The sequence below is a fragment of the Protopterus annectens genome, chromosome 1.part1 (genome assembly GCF_019279795.1).
Source record: "Protopterus annectens isolate FY-2018-M chromosome 1.part1, PAN1.0, whole genome shotgun sequence".
In the NCBI taxonomy this organism is placed as follows: Eukaryota; Metazoa; Chordata; order Ceratodontiformes; family Protopteridae; genus Protopterus; species Protopterus annectens.
In genome coordinates this window covers 155,745,839-155,764,827 of record NC_056726.1, presented here as the reverse complement: position 1 = coordinate 155,764,827, position 18,989 = coordinate 155,745,839, and the positions used below count along the sequence as shown (strand labels likewise).

Below are 18,989 nucleotides of genomic sequence, written 5' to 3'. Positions count from 1 at the left end.
CCAGTGCTTTGGCCAGATCAAGGTTGGCAGTGTGAACCATTTTGCCCTTACTCATTGCTTTGGTGATCTTTTCGAAGAACTCCACCATTTGAGTTGATTTAACCTGACCTTGGTGAAACCAAACTGAGTTGAGTCTAGTGTCTGGAGGTTTACTATCTCATTATGTATCATTTTCATGATAATTCTTTCCATGGTTTTGCATATAAGACTAGTGAGACTTGTGTCTGTAGTTTCCAGGGTCTGTAGATGGCCCACCTTTGTGCAGAGGGAATGACTGTTGCTATCCTCCATTCATGAGGCACGAAACCTGTTTGGAGGCTATAGTCAAATATCAGTTACAGAGGGTCTGATAGGTTATGTTCCACACTGTTTAGAAGGCATCCTGTGATATTGTCTGGGCACATTGATTCAGTGTTTTTGGCCTTAGAGAGAGCATTAAGGACCTGTTCCCTGTTGAGAGCAGGAAGAGTTATATTTTATATTTCCTGAGAGAAAGTTGAGTGGGAAAGAAGGGTAAAGCAGTAGCTGAATTTGTTGGTCAGTAGGCTTGCTATATCTTCTATCTCAGTATAAGTAGCTCCATTTACAATGAGCTCTGAGCAGAATTGTTTATTGCCTTTGAGGGTAATTAAGCTTTAGCTGTCTCAGTGGAGAGCCACTAATTTTAAAACAGCAAGATACAGTACTGTTCGACTTGCTGCAAATTGTATTTAAATACCTTCACTTCGGTATAATGTTTTAAACAGTTTCACTTGGGTACAACATTTGACTCACTGTAAATTGTAAATACCCTGTATACAACTGTTGCTTTCTTTCAATATGCCAAATCATCCTTGATACATTAATTTAATTTACACCATACTATAGTCCCTGTTTTGTAGCCTATATTTTCATACAGTTTTGTAGTGTTTAGTCTTTTATAGTTTCATAGGTTCATAGGTGTGTACTAGGCTAATGGCCCTGGAGCCTTTACAAACCTAGCCCATAGGAATACCCTGACATCGTGCCACCCGACCTTAGCTCCCAGTGCTTCTGTCAAGTACAGCCATTGGAGTGATCCCCAGGATGAACTTTCTATTTCCCATCCACTCATCAAGGTTTCTCTTGAAGAGGGCCAGTGAGATGCTCTGTTTGAGATGTATGGGAAGTCTATTGCATAGCAAGGGCAGTCTCTGGGTTATGAACCTGTCCTTTCAGCACATTCTGTTGATTGTGGTAATGAGGTTGCGGTCACTGGAGCATGTGCTGTGGAGGGTTGAGATTTCTCTAGATGTAGCATTTCTAACAGAGCTGGATCAGACATGGCTTTGTATGTCAAGCAGAGATCGTTTCTAAGTAGGCGATATGAGACAGAGAATAGTTGGAGATTTTTGAGTCTGTCCATATAGGACAAGTGTTTATGGCATAGGATCCTCTTTGTGAGGTACTTTTGCGGCCTCTCCAGTTTTTGCAAGTGTGTAGTGAAGTACATGCCAAATGGGGCATTGTACTCGATGACTGGCCTAATGAGGGAAGAGTAGAGGGAGACAATGACCTCTTTCTTCCTGGATGCAAAACCCTTAGTACTGAGATGTGCCACATAGAATGACTTTATGACCACAGTGGCAATGTGGTGGTCAAAAGAGAGGCTGCTGTCAACCTGTTTTCCCATATCTCTTATAAAGCCTTCTTTGTTCAGTGGACTACCATCGATGTGGTAATTCATGGGAACTGGGTTTTTTCCAAAGGGGATGACGACACATTTTTTGGCATTGAGCTTAAGGCCATGATGCTGACACTAGTCGTTGGTCTTAGTGAGTCCTTTCTGTAGGATGTCTACATCACTTGGCGGAGTTGATAATAGCTCTCAACTTGCAATTTCTGCGAACTTTGTCAGCCAGAGACCCTTTGTGTTGGCCTGGACTTCAGAGAAGTAGATACCAAACAGAAGAGGACCCTCTTATTTTGTTATGATATTTCATTGTCTACCATTCTATTAGACTCACTATGTGACCTCAGGTCATGGTTAAAAAGAGTTGTTTGAACCATTCCCCTTACCTACTTCACAAAGAATAAATAAGTATACCCTAAAGTGTTTACTGTGTAGCTTGTTACTGCCATAGTTTAATTGTGCTATAGTAAGATTTGGCCAAGATGTATGGCATGGAAATGGTGGGTGCAGATTAAGAAACATTAATTGAAAAGTATATCAGTATGATGCCACTTTGCACTGAAAATGCTGCTCCATTTATTATATAGAATTTGACTGCCCTGAATGTCTATTATGCTAATAAATGCTTTTATTTAGTGCTGTGAAATCTGTGTGAAAGCATCAGTGCTGAACTTCTGAGATGATACAATACTATGTTGTGAAGTCCATTACTGCCAGCTGTATAATCCAACCTGATGTAATAAGTGGAGTACTTGTTTTGCAGTTCTGGTAAGTGATATGTAGATGTAATCCTCTTATTTGCATTTCTAGTTTGTATGATATAGTATTATCCTACCAACAGTTTTGCAGTTCTGCTGAGACACTTTTTACCTCAATATATGATGGCTGCCTTGTTTACAAGCTTGCTGTGTTTTATTTCATTATTGCTTCTTAGACTCCAAACTCAGAAACACAGTATTTTCCCCCACTTTTGTTACTGCATGCCAAGTAGAATACAAGATGGGACTTTGTGTTTGCCTGTTTCCGACCATAGTCCTGACAGCCCACTGTAAACTTCATTATGAAGTAGGAAATGCACCAACTTTAGCAGTACTACAGCTTGCATATTTACAGCTGCACAATATAAAGTGTACGGTATGTGGTCAGTACTGTGGTCGGAAATAGATCCATTGCACCCCTGCTTACAAAGCTATTGCAGTTCTCTCTATGTAGGTCAAGTACTGCATCAAGTACTTTTGTCAGCTAATTCCTATCCACTGATAAGTTGTACAGAAAAGAGTAACATACTTCAGAATGGCATGCTTGATTTAACAGGACTGCCATTGCTTCTTTAACACATGCCAACTCATATCAACACAGGTTGGCTTAATTTCTAATTCTGTAAGAAATGTATGTGCAATTATCCTTAATGAAACTTATCTTGCATCAAGCTGATGTGCCTGTTGTTGTGTCTTTCAGCTTTTCCCGGTTAGGGGTCGCCACAGTGGAACTCCGGTCCGCTAATGATTGGCAGTAGATTTTTACGTTCCGAGTTGCCAGCTCTGACGCACAACTTTCAACGAAGGTACGCCCATTCACGCATGTCTCCACACAGAAGACGCTCTAGCTGAGAATTAAACAGGACAATGTCTATCTGTGAGGCGATAATGCTACCGCAGCACCACCACCGCAGTAAGCTGATGCGCCTGTAATGTTGGTAAATACCTTAAAAAAATTTACCCTTTTTAAATCACTAAGTGCCCCTCTTGCCCTCTGTCTCCCCAGTCTTCAACAGCTTCCGGCACCTATGCAGGCATAACATTCTGGCTAAGGAGAGTCACCTTCTCTTCCCTTCCCTTTCTTCCAAGGCTGACAACAGTGGCCAGTAGTTTTTGTCCATGGTCAATCCAAAAATTATGCTTCTTTCCCAGGGAAGTTAGGCAGCACAAGACGGAAAAATTTAAAAAGTAGTTAAAAGTAACATTTCCAGTTAAAACACAGTAAAAGTCACTCTAATGCACTTTATCAACCCCCAACATTAATTTAAACACAATTTCTCCACAGGAAAAAATGTTGTAGAATGTTTTAGCAAACCTTTAAATGGTCAGAAACAAAATGTGCATTCCCATTAAGTCGCATGACAGTCAAGAAAACACATATAGCTGAAATATACTTTCCTAAAAATAAAGTACTTGGAAGGTGATGGGTATTTTCCTCCAAAGGAAACTTGTCTGCCCAGAAATGGAACGTTAGAATCCAACTTTCATTCCTTGGAAGCTGGCAGAGGAGCAAGGTCTTCAGCAGCAGGAAAGCTCTGAAGGGCTTGGTGTCCAAACTTGTCTTTTAATCAGCTCATTTTGAGATGCCTAATGGTTTGGGTGCTTGGAAGGTGCCCTAAAGCTTTGGAAGATACCCATCTGTCATATGCTATGCAGGATACAACCCATACAGCTTAGGACACTGCAACAGTGATCAACATGATGAACATCACTATTTAGTTTTCTTTTATGCATTTATTTATTTACTTTTGTTTACTGGGATAGTCCGACTGGGTGATAACCCATTTTCAAAGGAGGCCCGGAAAGAAAATCTCCAGAAAAAAATATTGTTACAAAGAACATTTATAAAGAACAATACGTGGAGAGAATATAATTTTTAGAGAATTTTACAAAGACAAAAAATTTAACAGAGAACAAAATTTAGAAAGTTTTACAAAGAAACCCATTGCCAGAAAGACACTAACAAAAGAGTGTTTACAAGAGACACAAATTATAGAGCAAAATAAGGAACTTTTTTATACAGAGATTTGTTTTTGTGACACATAGTAGTCAGAGGCTGGAGATATGAAATGTAGAGCCAGAGAAAAGAAGTATAAGCTGTATATATTAGTTCAACATGTAAATAATGAATCAACTGTATGTACGAAGTAGAAGAATAAGTTACATCTACTGTATGTGACAATGAGGGTTCTGAGAAAAGGGGGATAAGCTAGAGGGGATAAAAGGTAGACAGAGAAGTAGGATTAATAGGAGAAGTGAGAAGAGTTAGGGGGGATAGAGGTGATAGTGAAGAGAGAAGGGAAGAAAGCTAAAGACACAAAGGGAAATAAAAGGGAGAGAGAAGGAGGGAATAAGAATCAATAAGAAAGATTCAGAGCATGTGGAGGGAGAAAAAGTAAAAAGGAAGCTGAGACAGTGGGGAAAGTAAGGAAGAAAGATAAAGAGCCAGAGGAAGTTCTCTGCCAGGACTAGAGCATGAACAGATCCAGTATCTGCCTAGATAATCTTTCAGTAGTTTTTTGAAATGAGAAGTGTATGGTGTAGTTAGAATGGCCTGAGGGATAGAATTCCATTTTTTGGCAATATAGTTTGAATAGAGAGAGTCACCAGCTCTATTTAAGGATTTAGTGACATGAAACAGAGATATGGAGAAGGATCGGAGGTTCTTTTTCTTATTATTCTTATTGTAGGGATGAAGCATGAGATGAAGGGCAGACATTTTATCAGGTTAGTATATGAGTTGATGAGCAAAAGAGAGTTGAGTGTATGCTAGTTGGTGGGGTAATTCAAGCCAATGCAGTTGCTGTAACGCACAGCAGTGATGTGTTCAGTGTGGTCTAGCACTTTTACTGTTAACAGGTCTCCAGTTTTGTTAGACTTGTCTTACTTAGGTTTGTAACGATTGGGGATGCATATAGGAGTAAAGAGAGACAATGTGCTTTGGCTATGTCTTTTCTTGTGATATTTGTTAGAAAAGACTTAATTTTATATAGAGAACCTAGTCTAGTATGAGTTTTCTTGATGGTCTGTGCTAAGTGAACATCAAATTTTAGGTTATTATCAATAATGACGCCTAATAATTTTGTGTGGGATACAGCTGATATTAAGGTATTGTTGGATGAGTGAAGTTGGAAAGTGGTACAGGGATCATGTGATTTAGTGGGGAGAAACAGCATTAGTTTGGTTTTAGAAGGGTTCAGTATAAGATGAGATTTTGATAGCCATGATGACATGATTAGGATTAGAACTTTCTCAGTTTGTTACAGATGCAGTACAATGAATACTAAAGTAGAAAAATGGGAAGGACAAAATCATCAGTTTACACAACTTTGGAACATTTCTTCTGCTTTTTCAAAATGCATTTATGCAACCCCATTTAGTATGTTTTGCACAAACAATGAATGCTTTCAAGACATTCCAGTATGAACAAGAACAGTTAACCCATTATTATATTTTCATTCTTATTTCGTTATCACAAATGTTTTTAAATGACTAAAAGTGCTGCAGATTATGGAATTTTTGAGCTATCATACTGAAACAACCAGTGATCTAGATCACCATGGACTGCATGTTTCATTATGAACTTGATGCAGACTATCTTGATCAGTTATGCTCTTGTGTGGAGGTCATTTTGCCAGTCAACATCCAGGGGAAATAAACAGGTTTTACTTTCACAAACATGTTGTCATTATAGCTTGATGTTCTAGAAAAACAGCCATTCTGTCAGAAAAACATTTAGGATTCTCCTTCTCATCCTAGGTGACATGGAAGAACTGGAAGCCTTGTGGCTAACTGGTATTTGCCACAATGAGAAGAACGAGGTCATGAGCAGCCAGCTGGATATAGATAATATGGCAGGTGTTTTCTACATGTTGGGTGCTGCCATGGCACTGAGCCTCATTACCTTCATCTTTGAGCATCTCTTCTTCTGGCAATTCCGACACTGTTTCATGGGCATATGTTCAGGAAAGCCTGGGGTCGTCTTCTCTGTCAGTAGGGTAAGAAAGCATACTTTTTTACTTTTTATTGTCTGGTAAAGTTGTATTATTAATACTACAGAATCCATTTGGTGTAATACTGTATTTTGCTGTTCTTTGGAAATGCCACATAGAGATGGCCTCATAAAGCTGTGTCATGCATGCACTTGATTTAATGAAGACACTAACAGATGGAAGAAGTTTGCTCTCAAAGTGTATGCAGGAAATGCAAGTTACATTGTGAGCATTTTTCTGCCAAATAATATGGTGCATTTGTTTTTGTAATATTAAATGTATTTTAATTTTAACATACTTAGTACTACCTGCAATACAGATTTTTTCAAAAAAGCTGGCAGGTTTTCTCTGCAGGACAGTATGAACCAGAAATAGAGGATGCTAACAACTGTCTGTGACAAAGCAGTGGGTATTTCATCAATCACAGATCATCTGCCTTAATAATATTTGTGTGGATTGTTGCACAGTTCAGTGACTGCCTGCCAGTCAAGCTACTGCAAAAGTAACTATCTGTTTCTACATTAGGTCATGTGCTCTTCCTGATAGACAAACTGTATGGAAATTCACTTGTGAATTTATGTGTAGACACACACACATTACTTTTTGTTGTCCTATCCGTACCACATATTAGGACCATTGTGGACTGGACTGAAGAAGTGTTAACAGTAAAAATGATATGCATAAAGATTTCCACTTCTGACTTTTACTGGAAAAGTCTCTTCTTGTCCGCATAGCTGACATAGTTGAACACTACCAGAGTTTTTGGCTGTTGCATGATAGCATCTCTTTTTATATTTGTGTAAAAAGCTATTCATTATTTCAAATTATATTTCCAAGTTGCTGGTTTGTTCTGATTCACAAAATATTCACCTTTCAAGCCTGGATTAGTGTCCACCAAGTCACTCATGGCTGAAACCTCACCACTTATCCCTATAATAATAACTTTTGCAAAAAAAAAAAAATGCAGGAAGGTCTCTTTCTTGTATCTGAACAACAAACTTATTCTGTTATTGCCTAGGACAACTGCCAGTATTGTAAAGGACAGAAATGGTTAGAAGTAGAAATATTATTTCTGTTCAGCTGCATGCACCAAAGCATACATTTATTTAACTGTTCCTTTTTCCACCCCGGTAAACTGTAAACCCACTGACAAAAGTCTTTCTTGTTTGGAGAAGTAGTTGCATACTGTAAAAAAAAAAAATCCGCATTTGACTTGTTCATAACTCTGTTGGAAAAAACACATTTATTTCTATTTTTCTTTCTCTTACTCTGCCATGTAACAAGAGGCTAATCTAAACTTATCTTTGACGTTTATCATCAGTATTCTAAACACATTAATTATATTAAAGGACATCATTATTGCTTTTCCTCTAGATTATTCAGCCTTAAAATATTATATAACCTACGGCTGGGTTTGGGTAATGCTGGATTTACCCATGGGTGGCGTGTTTTGGTCACAAGGGCAAAGCCCAAGTGACCAAACAAAGCCACCCGTGGGTAAATACAGCATTACCCACACCTAGTCGTGAGTTACTGCTATTATGCAATGGCATTATTTAAGAAAAAAATTAGTTACTTTTCTTAAATAATGTCCTTGTATAATGGCGCTGTGCTGCTCTTTCTCATTTTTCCCCAGGCATCCTGGGGCTTTCCTGATGTGCTGTGCATGCATATGGGACTTTCCTTCCCATGCTTCAGTACATCAGTATTGTGTAAAGGAAGCAAGCAAGAAAGAAAGGAAGAGCTCTGTTGCTTTTTTTTTTTTTAATTAAAAAAAAAAAGAAATCAGGAGACTTTCAACATACAGGAAAGATGGGACAGGGAAAATAAAAGGATAATCGGGTATGTTTCTCTAGTTTTACATAATGTACCTGATTATCTTTTTAGTTTTCTCTGTCCTGTCCATCTCATTCCTTTGAATTCTATAGGTTTTGAAAGTTTATTTAAAAAAAAAAAAAAAAAAAAAAAAAAAACAGAGTTTTCGCAGCATATATTAACAGAAGAAAGTCTGGGCGACCAGACTTTTTTCTAGTGGTAAATATTCAATTTACAATGGGCATGCTGGCTGAGCTGACTAATTAGGGTGCTCATTTTTGAATGTTAATGGCCAGTCATTGTATAATAGCTAATATACTATGCCTTGATGCTTTGCTTTTGTCCATAATATAAATTAGGTGCAAATGAAGCTGTGCCAGGCATTATGTATCCAGCATTTCTCAGTGAAGAGATACTACTAACAAATATCCTTTCATGTCATTACAGTAAATGCCTACTATAATCTTACTGTGCTCCTAGATGTCAGAAAAAGCTCAATACTGTTATGCACTTTGCTTCCATCACCAGAATGTAGCATATGTTCTTTTTCTAGTTAAAATTTCCATTATTTCAGTTAATAAACTTTTCTTATATTTTCTAGTATTTATTTGCCAAAAACAAATACATTGCAATGCCCTAACTGCACAAGAACAGAAGAGTTCCTAAATTGGTATGTATTGGGTGTAATCAATTCCATGACAATATCTGATAAACATATTAAATGTTCCTCCCTTTATATCAAGGTCAGTGACAAAAATAATTAAAAATGTAATATGATTACAGTTTAAAACCTCAGCTCTAATAAAACTTCTTTAACTGGTTATTAACACACTCAGATGTATAAACTTTATATGTTCATTTAATCATCAACTATTTCAATCATTTTCCCCAGAAAATAAAGAAAATGGAAAAGAAAATAGGTAATTGCTTTCAGGGCCATCACAGGGTCCACAATAATGGAAATATATTTCTTAATCAAAACTTAAACCAGTTCTGTTCCTATATGAGCTTAAAGTTGATCATTGGTTGAAAATGATATCATATCTTCAGGGCTGGCCTTTGTTCAACTGGTGCCCTAGGCAAAAGGGCAGCACAGTGCCCACCCCACATCACTTGATGCTCTCATCCTGGTCTACCTACACCATCCAGATTACTTTTGTCTTCCTTTTTCTTACAATTTGTCTTACTTTTTTTTCCCTGTATTCCTTCAACATATTAAAAAAAACATTTCTTTACTACAAAAATAAACAAATAAATACTGGAAAAGCACCCCTGGTAGTGTGGTGCCCCAGACAGACACCTAGTTGGCCTATGCCTAAGGCTGGCTATGCATATCTATTTTGCAAACTAGCTTTAAAAATAAACAACACCAGCACTGGTAGTGCTACAGCTAATTATTCAATCTTCATGAAGTAACAGCCAATTGTGGCAGAAGACTAGTGTTATATAAGAAGACTCTCTGTGATAACTCGTAGTCTGATAGCCAGGGCACTGGCAGAGAAGAATCAGGACTGATTAGGCTCTTACCTGCTCACTGACAGATGAATTACTTATGAGTTCCTTTTTAATAGCTTTATCAGACTAGTTGGAACATAGAGAAGCTCATATACAAGAATGGGTGGGGCAGATCATTTACTCCAGGATGGTATCACACTGAAGTCTGTTCCAGTTCACTATTAGGACAGTGTGTATGCCACACTTCAGACACTGGGTTACTACCAGAAAATCCATTTACATAATCCAGTTCCACAGTCACAATTTAGAATACAATAAATCCAGTTTATTCTTAATAGACTACTTGGAATTCTCCATAATGACTGACCCTATCATCACTGAGACTAGCAACATAATACCTCCCCTTTCTTATACAAGCAGGCAAATGCAAGTCTCTTGTCAGTCAAATGGATTAAACCTGCCCTCCCCCCAAAAAGCTAAATAAATCTAACTACATGAATCTGACAATGGATAACTGCATTTAAATATAAGAATACATTTTTATAATAAATGATCAGAAGAATGCTCTTATATGTCCTTATGTAGACCAATTTTCTGTATGTTGTACTAGGTAAGCAGAAGAGAAAATGTTCTATTTCCACATAAGAATTTATGCTTAATACAAAGAATTGTCACTATACTATACATTATATGTAATTTATAACATATGTCCTTGGGATTGTTTTCATATCTAACACCAATTCTTATTTTTGAAGTCATCAGGTATTTAATGGAATAATGAAGCCACTGCTTGTTTTTTTCTACAAACAGTTAAGGACACTACATAATTAAAAGCCCTTAAAGATTTATTGATGTAATCTAAACCCCAAGTGGGGCTAATTAATCTGTAATATCTCTCATTAAAGAGTCCAAGATAACAGTAAACAGCAAGGGGCTAACAATGCATCCCTGTTGTAGCCTGTTAAAGCTTCCACATGTTCATTTATGTGTGCTTTTATTATTAGGTGCTTTAAGAAACTGCCATTAAGCTTACAAAGGAAATATATAAAAAATAAGGGTGCAATACTGCTGCTGATACCTTCACAGTTAATTAATGTACACTTTGCCCAAACCTTTTATTGTAACGTAATGTGTTAACATTGTCTTGAAACACTTTTGAACATAATAACTTTTATCCAGTAAACATAACAAAAAGCTGCCAAATGCCTTTTTTCCTTGACCCAGGACAGTTTATTCTTTTGTGTACCCAAAAATCTGGATTTTTTTTTGTACAATTTATAAAAATACAGTTACTATTTATGAACGTGCAATAATTGTTAAACAGCTGAAATCTGTAAAATTTTTTCTCTGATTTTTAAGATAGTGCTTCAGAGTTAGATGTGTGTATTATACTTTCCAAAATGTTGTCAGCAAATAATTTTATTCATTTTCAAATATACAAAAAGGCATTTCATAAGAGATGAAAAATCAGTCAAGTTTTACTTATCATGAGCAACAAAGGTGATAAAAATTAATATACAGTTCATATCATTATCTCCAGCAGAATCTGTAACCATTACAATTTGAAGTTATCAGATGTCATGAATAACACAAATAGAAATTAGTATGGAGAACGAGGCTCAGTTTTCTCCCGAAGTCAGCAAAACCATAACAACACTAAAAAAATTACATTTCATTTATTAAGGCATATATCATTAAGAAGAGAAAACTGAAAAATAACCAGGAAAGCAGAGATAAGAGGACACTGTGCCAAGCCATATATTCATATATAATGAAATGAGAAATACATCCAGTGACATCTTCTAATAAAAACAAATGCACTCCAGTAAGCTCTGCTAAGTGAACATAGCAATAAAATAACTGAGTGCTTTTTGTGCCAATCAATCTATGTATCTATTTGTATAGAAAACAAACTCCTCATAGAAAAGCAGCATAACCAGGCATAGAACTAAAAAAGCACATTGCTTGCTCTGAAAGCAAACATTTCCATCAGTTAAAATTTTCTCTTCAGCCTTGTTCACAACATATAAGATCTGTAGTCCATCTTTACAAGCTACCAGATTGTTTGGAAATTATTCTAAAAGTCAAGCTTTACATTTATTTTCTGTGCTGACAAAACCTCCTTTTGTGTGAATGGCCATTTGTGACTGCACACATATGTAGTTTAACTGAGCTTTACAAAATATCAGATGTATTTGTATGGCAATCCCCTTGAATTCTTGAAGTATTCCTCTGACTTTAACTGAGCTTTATAAAGTATCACATATATTTATATAGTGATACCTTTGAATTCGTGAAATATTCTTCCGACCAAAATTATTACTACTCAGCTATTAGCTTTTGCAGAAGTGCAAACATGGCTGTGCTCAGACTGGGGCAATAACTGAAATGACAGTAGAGAATTATATCAACTTGGAGTTAATTAAGCAGAAATATACTATTCCTGCAGTCATTTATGACTGAGAGGGATCAGAACAAACAATATGGGAAAATCATCAGCCAAAGACACAGTCTGGATAGCCCTTCCTCAACACTGACCTTATTATACACATCTTCACTCCTATACTTGGTAAGTGAAAAAAGACTGTAAAAGCTGCATGCATAGTATTTCCCAAAGACATCAAAGGGCATACTACAAGGATAGCAGCAAGAAACTTAAAGTCTATCTATGGAAGTGGCATTGAGTAACAGACACAAAAGGGAGGATCATTCTTAGCCACAGGCAAGTAAATGATAGCATACAAATTCTTAAATATGACTAACTGCTATGAGAAGCACAGCTCATATTTCAGATGTAAAAATGTGAAAGGAGTGATATTGCTATCGATCTGTACCCTTCACCAGTTGAACTATCCATATTGGGACACTGTTATTTTTCATAATCTGAATGGCTGTTAAGTTTTCTTGCAGTTCACAGTGTCTATCACATTTAGATGAAGAATCATCTGATAAACATTACAAGACTCCTTACAATAGAATATGTCATTTTTATCTTGCAAAAAAATATCTGTTATCTACAAAATCAACATCATCAACTCCCTTTTCCCATGTTCTACATAGGTCGAAGTGTTGTGTTAACTTTTGTCATTTCTCTTGATTCAATGCCACACTCCTGGTTTCTTCAACACTCATGCCTAACTGTTGCATATCTTCTATCACACAATCCATCCACCGCATTGCTGGATAACCTCATTTCATCATGCTTTCCTCCTGTTTTCCAAATCTTCTTTATCAGAGTTTCTTCTGCTTTTCTACACATACCCAAACCACTGTAATGTGTTCTATTTGATCTTTTCTGCAATTGGAGCTATTTTGGCTGCTACTCTTATGTCATCATTTCTTCATCTGTCCCACAGGGTAGATCCTACCACCCATCTCAGGCACTTCATTTCCATCACCTCTAGCTTCCTCAGCTACTCTGCCTTTACTGCCCAGGTTTCTACACCACATGGCAGTACTGGTTGCACCACTGTCTTGTTCACCTTACTTTTCAGCTTCTTTGACATTCTTCTATGACATACTACACCTGGCACTCTATGGCAGTTGACTGCAGCTCCACTGATTCTAGTTTTGACCTCCTCATTCAGACTTCCCTTCTCCTCAACCACCCCTCCCAGATACCTGAAACTGTTAACCTGTTCCATTATTTTCTCTTTTATCTCAGTTTTCAGCTTCTTCCAATTTCCACCATTTGCTGACATTGCAATTGTCTTATCTTTACTCATTTTCATCCCATGTCCCTTCAGTTTTGCAATCCATTCCCCACCCTTTGCTGAAGTTCTTGCTCAGAGTCTGCCTGTAATACCACATCATCTGCATACAGCAGCTTTGTTGATCTTGCCCCTCTGACCTGTTTGCTAATGTAGTCCATCACCAGTACAAACAGCAATTTGCTCAGAGCTGAACCCTGATGCACACCAAATCCCACTGGGAACTCATCTGTGAGTCTAAACACTGTTCGCACTTGTGTCACTGGATCCTTGCACATATCCTGCACTAATTCTACCAATGCTTCTGGGACTTCAAACCACCACAGGACTACCCAAATCAGTTTGCTTTGCACCTCGTCATATACTTTCAACAAGTCTAGGGATGCACACTTGGACTCTTTCCTCATCTCTATCGTCCTCTCAATTATCTGTCTCACTGCAAACATTGAGTCGGTCGTGGTGCATCTACAAAAGTTTCTACAAAATTCCATCATAAGGTCATTAATATCAAGAATCAGTGTGATAAAAGAAACAACACACTTTTTTGCTTTTTAATTATTTTATCTATTTCATTGTGTTAGACTGCCCGTATCACATTCCTTCATTTTCTGTTGTTTATGCTTCAAAAAGCTGTTCTCATCTTTCTTTTGTAAATGTTTCATAATTTTTTACTTAAGGACAATGATAAAACAGATGAGTTTCTGGCCACCTTATAAGTCTTACATTTACTGGATTGCAAATTTTTATCCAGACAAATCTACAGATGTGCCTAGGCTAGCAGACCCTCAACTAGAAGAAAAGTGTCATTATGATGAAATTTCTTAAGCCAAAATCCTTTTTAATTTTAGCTAACATATTGTTCGCAGAGATCTGCTGTACTGACTCCAGTGAAAATTGGAGTGCTATTAAATAGCCACCTAGCAGAAGGGAGGTGTTTTCACATGGCACTCGTACATTACATTAACATGTAGACATATGAATGTTTATGACACATTTTTCATGACATAATAGTCTTTCTTGGGACTTCTTCATAGTAAAGTATGCAATCATTAGCATTTGTTTGCTGTCTGGCATTATCTTCAGGTTGAATTTACATACTAAAGAACAGAAACTTAATCTTTCCTTCTTTTTTTCTTTTTTCTTTTCTTTTTTTTTTTAGAACTTCTAGAATAAGGTGAATAAAAAGTTACTTTATCTCATATAGGTCTAAAGCAATGAACTTCTGTGTTATGCAAGTGTAAGTGGAGTATCAGTTTTCAGCAAATACTCAGTTTTGTACACTTATGCCTGCAGTACTATGACTCAAGTAGCAAAAACGATATACATAGTGACTGATAACACTACAACACACAGCACACACATGCATACAGACACAGTTGTTTCTGTAAGTTATGTATACACAGAGATGTGCAATGCATTTATCTATCTATCTATCTATCTATCTATCTATCTATCTATCTATCTATCTATCAATCTATCTATCTATCTATTTATCTATCTATCTATCTATCCATCCATCCATCCATCCATCCATCTATCTATCTATCTATCTATCTATCTATCTATCTATCTATCTATCTATCCTAACAATGCACATTTACAAAGAGATGGGATAAATATACTTATATGGCAGATTGAATATATTTTTATTTATCATCACTACGGTTATATCACATCATCATCATCTAATTAACAACCATTCTACATGCATCATCAGTCTTTCTGGCCACTCATGTTACTGGACCTCATTCCCACTGACCAGAAGTAAAAAAAAAAAAAAAAAGGTGCATACTGCATAAACAAAAAATAGCTATCACCCAACCAAAAACAACTACTAGACAAATCAACCCAGTAGAAATTAAATTTGACTTGACTAAAAATGACATACGACACACTCATAAAATGCAACTAGCAGCAAAATATATCCAAAATTAAAATTTCACTTACAAAGCAACCCAAAATTACATTACTAAAAATGTGAATGTAACATTAACTACACTATCAAAAGCATAAAAACACTGAAAATATTTTAAAAAGATTAAAATATATTTTAATACAGTCCTACAAAACCACATAGGAGATGGTCTGGAATTTATGTACATACTTACAAAACATATAAAAAGGCCAGCTCAGTGAATGAACAATGCATTTACTTTACATAAGTGAACGGAAAACAGTTGTCCAAATAAAAATGGAAGGGTTGGAAGAATGAGAGTTTGCTGGGCTCTGGTTTGCACAATGTATGAACTATCTTGTATTGAAGGAGTGTGGGACTTATCCCCTAAATATAGAGTTCAGGATATTTCGTATATCAAATACAAGACGTCGTGTATTCCGTACGGTTTGCCGAAATTTGTTTCGTGTTGCCTTGTTATGGCAATTTTATTCAAGTTAATATTCAGCTATTTGAACCTGTTTTGATCATTTGGTCTGATGAAGTCTACCTTAGCAGACAATGGTACTAAGCACTAACAGCAGCATTTGAATAAATACAGCAGGTTTGCTTATCATCTAAAGTGGGTGTGTTTTCATTTTTTTATTTCATAGGTTCATAGGTTGGTACTAGGCTATCAGCCCTAGGGCCTATACAAGCCTAGCCATAACAATTCCCTGGCTATTTCTTCCCACACTATTTATTTCCCTGGACCCCTGTTTGACCATCTGAAGGGGACCAGTCAACACTTGCTGCTACTTGTATAAATATCATGACTCCTACTCCCATATACAACTCCTCAAGAATATGCATTAATGCTCCATGTTTCTCTGCTAGAAAAGATCAGCACAAAGGGCTTACCTTGTAAATCAGAACAGTACTGCCATCTTAAATATATCTTATAAATGACTGAAAAGTCAGGTTAAATTTCTTGTTTCTTATTTGAGGCCTTTCAGCAAACGCTGTTTTATGTCTGGTGTCTGTTGTTTTTTTTTTTTTTTTTTTGTTTGTTTGTTTTTTTCCCCAGTTTCTTCCTATATCTAAGAACTCCTTCTTCCTCTGTTTTTTTTTCTCACAAATTCATTTTCCAGATTTGCATATACACCTGGCAATCCTATTCTACTTTTCTCAATTCCCTATATATCATTCTGCAACTAATTCTGCCTTCAGAACTACCAACCAGTTAACCAAATATGGCCTTAGTGCATCTTGTTTTAACATGTTAATATTGCACTTAAGTTTCACTGGCCAACCCTACTCTATTTTCTCATTTATATTTATCTCATTCAGCACACATATTTATGATATGAAAACCTTGCAGGTTTCATAGTTTGAAATTCCTTTTTTTTTTACTTTTTAAAATGTATCCTAGTACATAATGAATTCCATAGACACTCTCACACAGACCTAACATTATTATTTCACATTGCCTGATAAATACATTAGCCACTCTGATATCCAAATATTCTGTGTTCCCTTTTTAAAGCTTTTCCAGAATTTAATTACTATTAAAATCTTCCAGTCAAAAGTACAGTTTCATGATAATAAAGGCTATATTATCTTCCAAAATTATTACCTTTCCTTAAGGACAACAGAGGACTCACAAAGTGAAAATCCCCACTGTTCTTGCTTCATTTTCAGAGTAGCATAAATTCTTCACCTTTGGTAATTAAACCGTGACTTTCTAACAATGTGCTCCTAATGACATTCTAACTAAAATAACCACACCCATTCTGTATTCCTCCACTTCCTCAAAAATGTAGAAACACTTTTCCTTCTCCTTATATATGCTTAATATCTTGAAAGAGATACATCTCTTTCTTTCTCCTCTGAACCCACACTATAATCCTCAACTCCGTACAAAAAGTTTTTAAACTATGCACATTCAAATATAACATTTTCATGACTTCTTTCTGGTCACTTTTTTCATTTAATTCTCCTCAGTTTGTGAACTCTTCTGCAGAACCAATCCTTCTGAACTCCCTTCACTGTCAGCTTCTAGAATACTTAATTTGCCATCTCAGCCTTCTCATTTTAAGTGGCATTTTATGTGTTATATGTTTAACTACTGTAAATCATTTATAACAATGTACATAGTTTGCAGTTTCACCCAGTTCTTTCTCTATTACATCTAATTCTATGTTACTCATTATTCCTTGGACAATTTACCCTCATCTTGTACATTTCATTATGCAGTTTTCATCTGTATGCCCTGTCTACCCACAATCCTGAAACAAATTCAACTGCAATTCATTTTCATGTGCTCCATGACTCCTTCATTCAAAACACTTTTTTCAGTTACTCTGTGTATAGTACAAAGCACCTAATATCATTAATGAATATCTGCTTATCAAAATGTTTTGGTTTACTATCTCCCATAAAAAAAATCAATTTCCCCTTCCTAATCCCAGTACACAATTTGTCTTTGATTTTTAATTTATTAATAGTACAGAACTGATTTAGTTTGCTCAAAATCTAACTAAGGTATGACCCTGACCTTGAGTAGCATCTTACCCTCACCAAGAATTATGCCACAATATGAAGACAAGATGATCAATTTCAACAATTGGCTTAAGTACTGGTGTCATTCAAAGGGGATCCAATGCCTGTCAGCTTGGGATGATATGCTCGACAAGCCACGATGCTTCGCTAGGGACGGCTTGCACCTGTCACCCCTGGGCTTTTGGATATTGGCAAAGGCTCTTGCTACCCCCATAGTGCCTTTTTTAGGCAAGGCTCAAAAGACAAACCCACCTCCATAGGTATCACAAAGGATAAGAAACTAAGAGTAATGCTACTCAACGCCAGAAGTCTAAACCTCAAGATGCACTTTCGAAACTCTCCTTAGCATGGAGAACATCGATATCTGTGCAGTAACAGAAACCTGGTTCAGGGCTCCGAGAGCACCCCAGCACTACCAGGTTATACCTCATACCATGCTTTTCGCCCCAAAACTTGGACCGAACCACAAAAGGAGGGGAGTATCGATATTCATCAAAGATACCCACACCTCCAGGTTGGTGGCAAAGCACGAAGCATCAGAGACTATCCATGTGCAACTAACAGTGGGTAAAACTGCCTTCCAGTTTATAGCCTGCTACAGACCACCCTCCCAAACCCAGGAACCCCACTCGGCCTTCCTGAGAACACTGGAAAATATGAAGGTATCTCCAAACACCATTATATTGGGCGACTTCAACTACCCAAACATAGACTGGGAGCATTACTCTAGCTCCAACACCCTAGCCCAAAGGTTCCTAGAATTTATAAACTCAAATGCTATGGAACAACTTGTTACCACTCCCACAAGAGGGGAAAACATACTGGACCTGATCATCACCAACATGGGGACTCTATGCTCCAGACCAGAAGTGTATCCCTCACTGGTAAGATCAGACCATAAACTAATCTCACTGGATATTCACATCCCGACCCCACCCCCTGCCCAGAAAACCACAGTGAAAAACTTCTCTAAAGCAAATTTTACACTCCTCAAAACTGAGGTGGAATCCTTCAAAGCCCCCAGGCCTGTGGAAAATACGGCCCAGATTGCAGAATCCTTTATAAACGTATTCTATGAACACCTTCAGGAATGCATGGATCATGCGATCCCAAATAAAACCAAGACCCAATCCTCCAAAGGCAGACGTCCTGTCTGGTGGACCCCAGCCATAA

The 18,989-nt window shown here is 36.9% G+C and overlaps 1 protein-coding gene across 1 annotated transcript in view; it reads left to right on the top strand.

The window, feature by feature from the left end:
* GRIN2B (glutamate ionotropic receptor NMDA type subunit 2B) overlaps positions 1-18,989 on the top strand; it is a 1,340,574-nt gene that overhangs the window by 1,060,690 nt on the left and 260,895 nt on the right. The window contains exon 10 of the mRNA XM_044086874.1: positions 6,169-6,407. Within this exon, the coding sequence (XP_043942809.1) occupies positions 6,169-6,407 (239 nt within the window). The remainder of the gene's footprint in view (positions 1-6,168; positions 6,408-18,989) is intronic.